The sequence below is a fragment of the Notolepis coatsorum genome (assembly GCF_963971535.1).
Source record: "Notolepis coatsorum genome assembly, chromosome: 2".
Classification (NCBI taxonomy): Eukaryota; Metazoa; Chordata; class Actinopteri; order Aulopiformes; family Paralepididae; genus Notolepis; species Notolepis coatsorum.
Genome location: NC_140166.1, coordinates 38,969,607 through 38,983,930, shown reverse-complemented (window position 1 = coordinate 38,983,930; position 14,324 = coordinate 38,969,607). Strand labels below are relative to the sequence as shown.

Sequence of the window (14,324 nt, the reverse complement as noted above, 5' to 3'; positions counted from 1 at the left end):
GCAGCCTGATGGCCTGGGGATAGAAGCTTCTTCTGAGTCTTTCTGTGCTCGCCTTAAGACTCCGGTATCGCTTGCCTGACCGCAGCAGTTCAAAGAGGCAGTTGTTCGGGTGGCTTGGAGCAGCTAGACAAAATGTCAGAAGTTTGGAAGCATTTTAAAATTGAAACCGAAGCCAGTCCAATAGCCAGTTGCAATGTTTGCAAGGCGGACGTTCCGCGTGGAGGAAAGAACAGAGCTGCGTTCAACACAACCAATCTAATATGCCACCTGAGAAACAGCCACAAACAACAAAGGAATGGGGGAGGCGGCTGGTGCTTTGCCAAACAGCTGTATTGATTGCAATGCCTTGCTTGAATAAAGTTAAAGAAGTTAGTTAAAAATCTAACCCTAACTAACCTTACTGTCATGCACTTGTCCTAATAAACTAACCTACACTGTAGCACGCAACACTTTGATGAACATTGTTACTCAGCTGATAGAGTTGTACCCTTCCTGATGACTTGACATACAGAACTTGTAAGTCGCTTATTTAAACTTTTTTGGCCGTGCACCCCCTGTCACCTCCCGACCTAACTGACGCACCCCCCAATGGGTTTCTGTTAGAAAAAATTGTTGCTGGTCTCCGTGCACAGATGAAGCACACCTGTGTCAGACACGCCCGAGACATTATTGTTTATTATTATTATTAAAAACGTACGTTTTTTATTAAAACGTTTCTTGAATTTCATGATTTACACAGTGAAAATCCCCATTTGAAATATTGTATATTAGTTATATTTATTAGGCATAAAACAAATATTGTTTGGTTCCTGTTGGTTGTCAGTTAAGGCTAGGGGTGGGACGATACATCGATCCAGATCGATACATCGATGTAATTATCAACAATCGAATCGGATCGATGCGATGTAATAAGATCGATTCATATCGATACTCTTATTTTGAAAATCCTGTGGCGAGTCTCATATCCGCCCAAGAACAACAGCAGTAGCTCCGTGTGTGTAGACGTTACAGCATAGCATTCTCCCTTTCTGTGTGTGTGTGTGCGCGCGTCTTTGGAAAGACCAGATGAGGTCAGAGGAGTTTGATGTTTAAATGTTATTTAAACATAAACAATATAATACATAATAAATGTAGGCCTATACATGATCATGCAACATCAACAAATTGTTGTAGGAACGGTTTGGGAGAGGGAGGTTGTGAGTTTTGAGTTCCAAAAAATGTAGCTTAAAGTTTAAAGCTCAATATATAAAAACGTGGCACTTTACAGTGAACAGGAGGTCTATTTGTATTAAAAACAATAGATTGATTTTCCTTTAAATGTCTGGAAGAGCTCAAAAATACAAATGTCAAATGATATTTTCATTACCTTTTTTTTGTTGATCTAAATGTTACTGATTGTGTTAAATGGGCATATGATATCATCTCATATCGATCGCAGGCACCTGAATCTAATCGTATCGTATTGTATCGTGAGAGACTTTGTGATATCGGCAAATATTGTATCGTTGTCCAAAGAATCGATATCGTATCGTATCATGATGAAACTGGTGATTCCCACCCCTAGTTAAGGCCATGAGTAGGTAGGGAATTTATTGAATTTTTTATTTGATCTCTTCCCACAGCGACTGGATAGGGAATTTCTTTATTTAATTAAAATGTTCACGACAACATGGATGCATGTACTCTGCCAGCATGTTTAATATCCATAATACTAAAGGTTTGACTAAGATTTTTATGAAATTTTATTGTAAAAAAAAAAATAATAATAATAATTAGATTTACCACCATTAGCCTTTTCATGTCACGCACCACCTAGAGGGCGCTCGCGCACCACAAGGGGTGCACGCACCACAGTTTGGGAACCACTGCAATAGACTATCGGAGTAGGTTGATCATTGGGAGGGCTCATCTCTAATATAATTTACCATGAATGAATTAGAACAATGTAACCAGTGGCCAGTTACAGTCGGAGCATCACAAGTGATTGCCCAGAATTATTTATGTAGACCTTTTCTAACATGACAATAGAAACATTCTAAATGGGTGTTTGCTGACAAACTTGGGCCTAAGCTATTCCCCTAGCAACGGAATTGACCTGTCTCAAACCCCGCCCTCTTTTCTTGATCACAACTGTTACTTCCCTCTGAAAAACGTGTGTATGAGAGATATGGGGTAAGTGAGGTAGATGGATAGGAATGAGTCATGTATGAGTCACGTAGTACAGACTGTATGCCGGTAACTCGGATAGAATACTCAAGTATCCCAAATATGATCAGAATCTTGTATGTAAACACACTTACATTTGTTTTGGCTGGAAGCCATTTTATGATGACCAGTAACATGCCACGTGTGAAGGGTGAATACCAGTATGTTTACCATTGTTTTATTTATAAATGTATCTCTGCTGTGTTTGTGCAGGGTATGGAATACCTGTCAACTAAGCGCTACATCCATAGAGACCTGGCAACTCGCAACATCCTGGTGGAGAGTGAGCTGAGGGTGAAGATCGGAGACTTCGGCCTCACGAAGGTTCTGCCCCAGGACAAGGAGTACTACATGGTGAAGGAGCCGGGAGAGAGCCCCATATTCTGGTCAGAGTCCTCTCTTTACTCTTGAGGTGCTCCCATGGTCGAGCGGACTGGACTCTGCGAGGTCCGTGTGGACTCTTTGAGCTTTCATAGTCGAGCGGACCTCCGCGGACCAATTTCCTACATGTCTTGCGCCAGTTTACACAATTTTTCCCACGCTGTTCAACTTCTGTCATGTCGTCGTCATCCAATGTCAAAATAAAGAGTGTTATCTCCGTTTCCAATATTTCGATAATAAAACTGGCAGTTTTAGACACTTCGTTTAGAAAAGCCATTCTCTTTTGCGAGTGGAAAAGCGAGTGGTCAGAGTAAAATGCAGATCGGCGTCACATTAAATGCAAGTCGATGTCAACCAAAACGCAGAGCAGCGTTTTGTGTGACACCAAGTCAGCGCATTCGAAAATTGGACCTTCGCACTCAGAGTCCGCTTTGGGTCCGCGTGAGTCCGCTCCGCGTACGGTCGACTATGGGAGCACCTTTACTGTTACATGGTGAAGGAGCCGGGAGAGAGCCCCATATTCTGGTCAGACTCCTCCTTACTCTTACTGTTGGTGTTGATTACATAATAACTTACTCGGTCAATGGAGATCCGGTTTATACAATTTATTAACTCGGAATGAAAGGATCAAATACAAAGTTCGAGAATAAAGCTTGGATGGCCCACACCCTGAGTGAGCAGCTTTGACACCAGGAGACAAGAGACCGATTCACAGGAAGCGGCCGTTATTTATACCCAGAAGAGGTGTTATGATCGCTAAATTCTTATTTAGGCATGACTCTGACACAATGCGGTTGCACCATGAAAATGTGTTCAAATGTAACCCTAAGTAGCAACTAGATATTTGCACGACTCCCTAATGAATGAAGGTGTATAAACGATATGACGTCACAGAGTTCAAGCACGGTGCAGGTGGTAGCTGCGACAATACACCACATAAAACATAAAAAGACACATGGAAAACGACTAAACACACAACGTAAGATAGTCAAGAAAGAAATAAACTCCATACTTAAACAACAATCTGAGTTCTTGATACATAGGACAAGAAAAAATTACTACTTTCACGGCTCCAGGCCTAGCCATCTATTGGCAATGAAAATACGCTCGAATGATCATTTCTCGGATATCCCCTCGATCAAGACGAGACAGGGTACAGTCACTACTAGGGATGCTCGATATTGGCTTTTTTACCGATACCGATATTCCGATATTGTCCAACTCTTAATTTCGATACCGATACCGATATCAACCGATACCGATATATGCAGGGTTTCCCCCCAAAAAAACGGAATAATTTCAGGTAACTAATAATTTCACTGGATGCATTCAAAAGGCTTTCTAAATGTAAGCATTATCTGTGCAAAATATGATAATTAAAAAAGTAAAAATTAACATTACATATCTCTTGTTGTTGAATTAAACCAAAATGCATACTTTTGACAATAAAAAAGAAATAATTTTTTTTTTTTTTTTTTTTACCGATGTTTTCCGAGATCACATTTTACTGCCGATATCGGCCGATAATATCGGTCGGCCGATAATATCGGACATCCCTAGTCACTACTGATTCGAAAAAGATCAACGACACTTTTAAAGAGTTTTACTCACAGTTATATAGCTCAGAGGTTAATCTCGATGACTCTAAATTTGAATCGTTCATTGGCGGGCTTGAGATACCCCACATTTCTGAGGAAGAGGCCAAGGAACTGGGGAAACCGATCACTCTTATGGAATTGAGGGAGACGATTGCTGAAATGCAGAGGGGTAAGGCACCAGGCTGGGATGGTATTCCACCCGAGGTGTATTTAGCTTTCTGGGACCAACTGGGTCCATTGATGCTCGATATGATCAATTATGCTATCGAACAAGGGGAGTTCTCAAGAGATGTCAACATGGCGTTGATTTCCTTACTTCTCAAGAAGGACAAAGATCCCAATGATTGTGGTAGCTATAGGCCCTTGAGTCTTCTCTGGGCCGATTTAAAAGTGTTTGCCAAGGTGCTGGCCCGCCGCCTGCAGAGATTTATAACGGTATTGGTACACTGCGATCAAACTGGTTTTATCCCGGGGCGCCTGGCTGCAGATAATCTTAGGAGGCTGTTGCATGTAATCGATAACAGTAAAGACAATACAGCTCCGTCCACAGTTCTGTCTTTGGATGCCATGAAGGCGTTTGACAGACTTGAGTGGTCATACCTGTGGAAGGTACTTGAGGTTATGGGTCTTGGAAAGAGTTTTATTCATATGATTAAAGTCCTGTATGCCTCGCCGTCTGCGATGATACTGACAGGCAAAAACTGTTCCACACTCTTTCCAGTCTCCAGATCTTCTAGACAGGGTTGTCCTCTGAGCCCAGGACTGTTCGCGCTTTCCCTCGAACCATTGGCCCAATTTATTAGGCAATCGGAGGACATCGTCCCCATAATGGTCAATAATACTCCACACAAAATTGCTCTCTATGCGGATGACCTGCTGATTTTTATGGACGACCCCTCCCGGTCGGCCACAAAATTATTGGGAATAATCGACGACTTTGGTAAAATGTCAGGCTTTAAGATTAACTGGAACAAATCAGCCTGCCTACCTCTTAATGAGCTGGCCAAGGCGGTGCGACTACCAGCTGATATCCCCATAGTGGAACATTTTAAATACTTAGGTATAGAGATATTCCCCACGCTGAGTCAAACTACTAAGTACAACTTCACGGGTACTTATGATAAAATACGCCAGGATCTAGACGTCCCTTCCTAACTCCTTATAAGCCCGAGCTTCCATAATCAAAATGAACGTTCTGCCTAGGATACATTTTGTTAGCTCAATGCTCCCCCTGCCCCCTCCAATAGACCACTGGCGCAAGGTACAATCGATGGTATCTAAGTTTATCTGGAATAACAAACGCCCGAGAATCAAAAGAGCTACTACTCAACGTAGGAAACAAGATGGGGGGGCCTCGCAATCCCTGATTTTAAGCTTTATTTCTGGTCCTTCTCACTGAGACCTCTGATGTGCTGGCTAGACCCTGTAGATGCTGTATCTTGGCGCTCCTTAGAAGCGGCGGCGGTCTCACCGCTAAGATTGCAGGATGTGGTGTTCTCCACTGTCTCTATTTCGAAATGCCGGCTGAGGTATGGACCGATCATAACTCACGTGATCCAAACGTGGCGTAATGTACAGAGGTCGTGTGGGGTCAAATGCCCATGGCACCTGGACTCTCCAATTTTTAATAACCAGCAATTACTTGTTGGGCACAAGCCGGTTAATATTCCTCAATGGCAAAGGAGGGGAGTTCATACTCTGGAGGATATTTATGATAAGAACGGCCTCCGTGCGTTTCAGGACTTAAGAGAATTTTATGATCTTCCCGGCGAGTCCTTCTTTCTTTACCTTCAACTAAGGTCAGCACTGAGGGCGCATGGCGTGCCGTGGGCTCAAGCTTTGCACTCACACCCCTTCCTCAGGCTCATAGTGGACAGGACGATCTCCAGAGCGGTTGTCTCAGACTTTTATACGCTCTTAATTCAATCCACGTATAAAAATGTATCATTGGATACAATCTGGCATGTTGATATCCCGGAGTTGGACCCCGAGTTTGACTGGGATGATGTTTGGGCAAATGTGGCATTATCTTCCCGCAACCCCAATCACCAGCAAATTAATTTTAATTATATTCATAGGACCTATCTTACACCTAGGAAGCTATTTGCTATGGGACTGATAACCGACTCTCGGTGCACTTTGTGCTCTCAAAAGGCCACTGGCACTTATATGCATATGTATTGGGATTGCCCACCAGTGGCCCGCTTCTGGAGGTCAATAACGGACAAACTTTCAGATCTGTGTGGCTTAACTATCCCATTCACAGCTGTTACGCTACTCCTGAACGATATAACGACACTACCTGCGTCCGTTCAACTAAAAAGGGTTGTCCTAGCGGGTGGCACAGCAGCGAAGAAGCTAATAGCAATGAGATGGAAGGAGCCTGAGAAGCTTACAGTGATTAACTGGTCCCTAACACTATTGGATGGGGGGGTCGCTAATGATTTTGTTTGCGCGTGTGATGTTTGTGTATGGAGTCTAGGGTGGGGAGTTTGCAGTTGATTATTTTGGATGCCCTTTTTATGATCATGTCTAGTCTGTGTAGTGCAGTGTTTGGGTGTGTTGCCGTACCATACAGTGATGGATAATGAAATAATGTTTTGTATTATGGCTGTGTAGAATTGTACCATTAAGTTCTTCCTAACCTTGTATTTCTTGAGTTGTCTCAGATGAAATAGTCTTTGATTGGCTGTTTTGAGTAGATGAGTGGTGTGATGGTCCCAGTTTAGTTTATTGCTGATGTATGTTCCTAGGTATTTGAATGTGTCTGTGGCTGAAATCGGTTGATTGTTGATGAGCATGGGTGTTTTAGTGGGTGTGGTTTTCCTAAAGTCAATGATGAGTTCAACCATAGATATATATAGAACACTAGATAGCTTAAGGCGTAGTCACCAGCGTCGCTGAACCGCCGCCATCTTGCCCCAGTCAGCCTTGAGTGAGGGTGAGTGATCTGCACAGACAAAAATACTCATAACTCGCTGAAATATTGATGGATTTACAAACTGTTTGGTTTATTACAAGCATTATTAACGTGGCTATGATTCAAGCGGTTTGTAAAAAAACATATAAAAAAATATATATATAAGTATGCAGTATCATAACTACATCTTTGATGTTTATAGCAAACCAACCCGTTTGAAAATCGGTAAAGAATTGAGCAATCTATGGTTATTTAAATAGTACATGCACCATAGACATTAATGTTATCAGTAGCTGAGCTGCCTGGGGCAAGATGGCCGCCCTACGACGACGTCACTCTCCATTGGCCGGCAGCGCGGGTAAGCTATCTAGTGTTCTATATCTGAGTTAAACAGTCTTGCTTTCATTGAGTAAGTTGTTGTTGTTGTTGTACAGGTACGCCCCGGAGTCCCTGACCGAGAGCAAGTTCTCTGTGGCGTCGGACGTGTGGAGCTTCGGAGTGGTGCTCTACGAACTCTTCACGCACAGCGACAAGAACTGCAGCCCTCCTGCCGTAAGGAACAACACACATTCCCTCCCTCTTTAATAATAATAACTCTTTGTATAGCACCTTTCATACAGGGGACTGCAGTTCAAAGTGCTCGACATCAGTAAGAAATCTGTGAAAAACAGGCGGCAAGACCATATAGTTTCCAATACCAATAATATACAAGAGATATTGGGACCAGGACATGAAATAATAAACAAATCAATAGGTTTTTTATCAAAATATTGTCATGTTGTTTACAGTGATAACAACTCTCTGAAAGCGGTCTGCTTTGAAACCTTTGTGCTTGTTGGCCACAACAGCTGTTTAGATTACAGGAGAAAGCGTAAAGGTATGTTTCACTTGGGAAGGAGAGCCTCTCCCTCCCGCTCCTAACAGCTAAAGAGGTGAAGCCACAACACAGTCGAAGCCACACTGTAGGCTGGAGGACGAGACGCGCCACTTGAGTTCAAAACATTACATTTGTTTATTCTGAAAACATGGGTGACGTGTCGGCCTGTCAACCTTTGTGAGGCCTGATGAGGGTAGATGGACTGCCGCCTGTGTATACTGCCCTGCAGAAGCTTTTTTTATTATTATTATTATTTTATTTTTTAAATCTTTAAGTCCGGTGAAATTGAACTTCTATCCGTTGTATCTTGTGACAAAGTTTCAGAGTTCAATGTTTGAGAGAAAAAGGGTATAACGAATTGCAGTAACTACAAAATTACTGGATAGTCAAAGAACTTTTAAAGCCATTTTTCGCTCTCTAGAACCTGGCCAACTGATACTCTGCTGTCTAGAACCTGGCCAACTGGTACTCTGCTCTCTAGAACCTGGCCAACTGATCCTCTGCTCTCTAGAACCTGGCCAACTGATACTCTGCTGTCTAGAACCTGGCCAACTGATACTCTGCTCTCTAGAACCTGGCCAACTGATACTCTGCTGTCTAGAACCTGGCCAAAATGTTAACAAGAATATCATGGGACCAGTGAGATTGTCTGCTTGGGCAGATTAGCGTTGGCATTTTATGATAGCAGGTGATAAATCAAGTGTCATTGTGGCTGGGAGATACCTACCACTAAAATTTGTTTAATTACCAGTTTGATCACTAGTCGGCTGATATTCAATAAGGACGTTGAGATTTTACACTTTGACGTCAGATTTTCCCTCGTCAGGCTCCCGATTCTGGGCCCATATTTATCACACTTACAAGAGTAGGGGTACTGATCTACGACCAGTGTTCAGGTCACATGACCATATACACCTCCCTATGAGCTGATCTGTGATCAGCGCTCCTCTGCACTTCAAGACGCTCGGTATGAACACAGGCTCTGGTCTCGTGTAGAGCCACGTGAACCCTTTCACTGCTGCACTACCAAACGGTTAACCCTTTCACTGCGACAATCCACAGAAGGTTAACCCTTTCACTGCCACGAGACAGCAGATTAACCCTTTCACTGCCACGAGACAGCAGGTTAGCCCTTTCACTGCCACACTACAGAAGGTTAACCCTTTACTATCACAGTAAAGGTAGTGTGATAGTAAAGGGTTAGCCTTCTGTAGTGTGGCAGTGAAAGGGTTAAACGCAAAGCTACTAGGATGTAGTGTTGTCACGATACTGGAATTTCGACTTCGATACGATACCTTGAAAAGTATCGATACTTCGATACCATTTCGATACCCAAAACTTTTTTTTTTTTTTTTTTTTTTTAAACAAATTTAGCTTTTGTTGCTGGTTGATTCTCCTCAGCTTCTCTCTGGTACTATAAGAGAAGATAAATATAACACTTTTAAAACCCTTTGTTTATCTTTAGATCACACATTTAAAAATAACTGTTCATCTCACTTCAATCATTTTTATTGCAAATGCAGAACATGGTATTTTCTCAAGCAGACAGATGAGAGAGAGAGAGAGAGAGAGAGAGGCTATGCTCGGAGCATTTTAGTAACGTTACATTTTCAACAAGATTGCTGCTATTTAACCTGTTCCACTCGACGGGGTCGGTACCGACCCCTTTTGACATTATTATCATATAGGCATATTTTTATGAATGATGAAAATAATTTGTGATTTTAAAATCAACCGTTTTCAAGTATTAACATCACTACTATGTCACAAATGCATGTAGAATGTAAAACGTTAGGTTGGCAATAGTTTAGCAATAGGTTAAAAGTGTACTTATATCATTTTAAGTTTTCTATTTGCGATCGTCTATTCTGACCCGGAAATGGAAATGTTGAACCATGGGAATTGTAGTTTTTTGTGGCCATTTTGTAGAGGAGATCGCTAGCTATCGGCCAGCGTTGAAATTTCTCCGATCTACACTTCCTGTCACATACTATGGTGGTTCAAAGTTCAGCGTTCTGAATGAATCATATCAATAATTGTTATGATTCGCGATAATAAGCTACAAAAGGTAACGTTTTTGACAAATATTGAAACGCAGTCAGTTTCTCCACACTATTGTTACCATGTAGGAAGAATTAGATCTGAAATTAGTTTCAAAATGGTTACACTGTGGGGGAAATAAAATAGTACAGTCGATTACAGTAAATATCAGTATCTGTTATTATGCACGCCTGGTGATACTATATCCAAATTGAACTCGGCCATTTGAAAGATACTATATGTATATATATATAAATGTGCGAATTGGCTATAATAAGGTAATGTATAAGCATATATTCTATATTCTATAATAATATTTCAAATTGCATTGGTCCGGATGGGAGAATTCAGTACTGTATATACAGAACCTTCAGTTTGATCATATTCCCTTTATCAATTTCCTTAGATCTCTTGTACACATGATCTCAAGAGGGTACTGAATGAGCTCAGTGGCAGTTTTTTAAGTTTGGTCATTATTATCATGGTTTTATTCACTGTCAAAGATGAAAAGAAAAATCATAATTCATATTTTCCTTTGTTTCATCACAATTTAAGCAAGCCTAGTAATAGACACAATATTTCTGACACTGAGAATACATTCATTGAGGTCCATAGATGTTCCTAGATACCAAGAATATGCAAATAGCCCTTGTAGAAGTGGAGCAATATTCCATTTACCTAGGTATACATTTTATGCAGATTTTCACCTGGGGTGGAACAGGTTTTAAACACTTGATGGAAACGGGGTAACGTTAACCTTATGTCGACTGTAGTATTGTATGACCTCGACATAACGTTTAAACGTTAACGTTACTCCGTTTCCATGCAGTAATTATAAATGGGCAGCTAAGCTAACGGAGCTAACTGCTAGCAGTAGCTAACGTTAGCTGAAAGCTGTAACGTTACAACGAATCAGCTGTTGATATTATGCGCCATCAGTAGACAACGTATCATGTATTAAACTAGAGTTAATGGTTTAATGCTTCAGTCACAGTGACGTTGAAAGAGCAGCTGTCACGAACCTCTCATTTCTTTATGGAGATCCGCGCTGGCACTGCTCTGCACCGCTTGCAAATAGCATTGGGGCAGCTTTAGCTTGTCCTTCGTTGTTGTTCAAACCTGAAGTACCTCCAAACAGCACTTCTGCTGTTTTCTTTATCCACAAGCACAAGTTGCGGAGGCTCTGCATTTGCCATGATCTTCATCTAAAATGTTTGTTTACTAACTGAAGACGGCTCTGTGAGGGGGAGGGCTGGACTCGGAGGAGGCGGAGGGGCAAGCGTGCTCTGAACAGCGCGTCAAGTCAAGTCAAGAGTTTTATTTGTCACGGCATACAAGTATACAATGAAATGCGGGAACTCAATAACTTGCTGTAGAACACTCGCCAGCTGGTACCGATACTGCAGAAAGTATCGGTACTTCGGGAAATGAGTATCGAAGCCGTTTTAAATATTCAGTATCGATACTTCGATATTTTTGACAACACTACTAGGATGTAGTGTGTGTTCCTCCTCTTCTGACCCGCTCTCCTCCTCAGGTCTTCATGGGGATGATGGGGAATGACAAGCAGGGGCAGCTCATCGTCTACCACCTCATGGAGCTTCTCAAGTCGGGCAGCAGGCTGCCTCAACCCCTGGGATGTCCTCTGGAGGTACGAGAGAGGTCACTCCTCTCGGCTCACTGCTTAGTCACCGTTCATAGTCATGTGTTCTTTCTAAGGATGTCTTTGTTTGATAATCCAGTTTTGTATCATCAACATTCATTTCAGAAATTGTATTGTAAAACTATGGCATTTTGTCGAGAGCCCAGTCCAGCGCAGCAGTGTTTGATTTGTTTGCTTGTTATTAAAACCAGTGTTTCCCTAAAATATGTTTCCCCTCTGGCTCTCAGATGCACGAGATCATGCAGGAATGCTGGGACATTGACCTGTGCTTACGACCCTCCTTTAAGGAGCTGGCCTTACGTGTCGACCTGTTCAGGGACAGCAAGGAGACATGAAGAGAAAATGCCCTAAGTGCCGTCACTACCCGCTTTTTACCAGAGACTGTTATATCCCTCATTCACGTAGCTGCCATGTCAGTGCCCTGTTTGTGGCAAAGGGATGAAGCCCTCACCAGGGCCCTCTCCTGCTGTGTGCCATCGCTTGGAAAGAGCTCAGACCCTCTCCTGTGGTGTGCCATCGCTTGGAAAGAGCTCGGACCCTCTCCTGTGGTGTGCCATCGCTTGGAAAGAGCTCAGGCCCTCTCCTGCTGTGTGCCATCGCTTGGAAAGAGCTCGGACCCTCTCCTGCTGTGTGCCATCGCTTGGAAAGAGCTCGGGCCCTCTCCTGCTGTGTGCCATCGCTTGGAAAGAGCTCGGACCCTCTCCTGCTGTGTGCCATCGCTTGGAAAGAGCTCGGACCCTCTCCTGCTGTGTGCCATCGCTTGGAAAGAGCTCGGACCCTCTCCTGCTGTGTGCCATCGCTTGGAAAGAGCTCGGGCCCTCTCCTGTGGTGTGCCATCGCTTGGAAATAGCTCGGACCCTCTCCTGTGGTGTGCCATCGCTTGGAAAGAGCTCGGGCCCTCTCCTGTGGTGTGCCATCGCTTGGAAAGAGCTCTGGCCCTCTCCTGCTGTGTGCCATCGCTTGGAAAGAGCTCGGACCCTCTCCTGCTGTGTGCCATCGCTTGGAAAGAGCTCGGGCCCTCTCCTGTGGTGTGCCATCGCTTGGAAATAGCTCGGACCCCCTCCTGTGGTGTGCCATCGCTTGGAAAGAGCTCGGACCCTCTCCTGCTGTGTGCCATCGCTTGGAAAGAGCGCAGACTCAAAAATGGTCTATTGCCAGGACTAAAGCTAGAGGTGCTTGTGTCAAACAAGGTCTCCATTTGTTTGTCTGTGTGTGTGCTTACAGTATGTATGTGTATGTTTGTGTTTGAACAGCTAGCAGGGCTAGCTGACACCATCCCTTTTCCCCTACGTAAAGAATGATGGACTGATGGAGCCGAATGCAATTTTTTTTCTATGTATGTAAATACATGTATTGTTGTGTACATATGTGCAAAAGATTTTATAATTTTATAAAATGAAAAATATACTTCAGACTATATTTGGACTGATGGCGAGCAGTCATTGTAAATGAAGTACATACGGAGGTGATTTAAGAAGAATACAGTATTGTTTTTTTGTTCTGTTTTTCCATTGTGAAGCAGATGGTGTGAGAATAAAAAATATATCAATTTCATTGAACAAGTCAAACGTTTGATTAGCGCGAACATGCTTTTTTTTGTGACTTTGAAAGTTTGAAACAGTTTACTGTTCAAAAGCATTGATATGTTACAGAGAGCACTGCACAGTGTACACATGCATTTTTATTTATTTACCATCTAGAATTCTGAGTATTTGATCCGAGACCAGACAGACTCATAAGTCTTAGTGAAGTGTATAATGGTTAGTGTTAACTACTGGGACGACACTTTGAGGATTAGAAAAAGGAATTATATTATTGATTTTATTTTTACATGTCACTTAATTTTGTGTTATAATTTTGTGTTACTTTGCAGATTTTCTTTTAATATGATTAAGAAATGTTTTTAAACTAAAGAGAACTTATATTTCCCCACCTGCAAAAATAGCACTATATATATATAATTTACAGTAACCGTCACTAGGAACAAATCCTACAGACCTTTAAGTGGAATTGTGTTGCTAGGGGACCGCTTAGGCCCACGTTTACTTCCTGTCTGCTATTGATGTAGGACAACACTGTTGCTAGGGGACCGCTTAGGCCCACGTTTACTTCCCGTCTGCTATTGATGGAGGACAACACTGTTGCTAGGGGACAGCTTAGGCCCACGTTTACTTCCTGTCGGCTATTGATGTAGGACAACACTGCAACAGGACGTAAACTTGGGCCCATATAGAATGTATACGTTAAAGGAACACGCCAACATTTTGGGAAATTAGCTTACAGTCTTCTCCAGAGAGAGAAGAGAAGATGGATACCAGCACAATGAATGGAAGCGGACGGTGCCGGTTAGCCTAGGCATTGTCCAACTAACACTTCTCCCGAAGGCTAACCGGTCATGTCCTCTTCCATTCATTGTGCTAAGCTAGGCTAACATGCAGCCAGATAGCTTTCTACTGAACGCACAGATGGGAAACTGGTAGGGCTGTAATGAATGCGTCAAAGCTTCGATCATAATGTTGACATTCGAATTCTAAATCAACATTCTTATTTTTTATAAATATATATATATATATATTTTTTTATTCTGTCAATTCAATCTGTTTAAACCAATGGGGGTTTTCTTCACAGTTGCAGTTAAAG

General features: G+C 42.5%; 1 protein-coding gene across 3 annotated transcripts in view; it reads left to right on the top strand.

The window, feature by feature from the left end:
• Positions 1 to 13,201, top strand: part of jak2b (Janus kinase 2b) — a 62,450-nt gene extending 49,249 nt beyond the window's left edge. For 2 of the 3 annotated variants that reach the window (XM_084308706.1, XM_084308705.1), the window contains exons 21-24: positions 2,419 to 2,591; positions 7,539 to 7,656; positions 11,559 to 11,672; positions 11,912 to 13,201. In XM_084308706.1, coding sequence (XP_084164832.1) covers positions 2,419 to 2,591; positions 7,539 to 7,656; positions 11,559 to 11,672; positions 11,912 to 12,019 — 513 coding nt within the window. In that variant the 3' untranslated portion in view covers positions 12,020 to 13,201. The remainder of the gene's footprint in view (positions 1 to 2,418; positions 2,592 to 7,538; positions 7,657 to 11,558; positions 11,673 to 11,911) is intronic. The other variant, XR_014619414.1, reaches the window with a different exon arrangement.
• Positions 13,202 to 14,324: the final 1,123 nt, after the last annotated feature.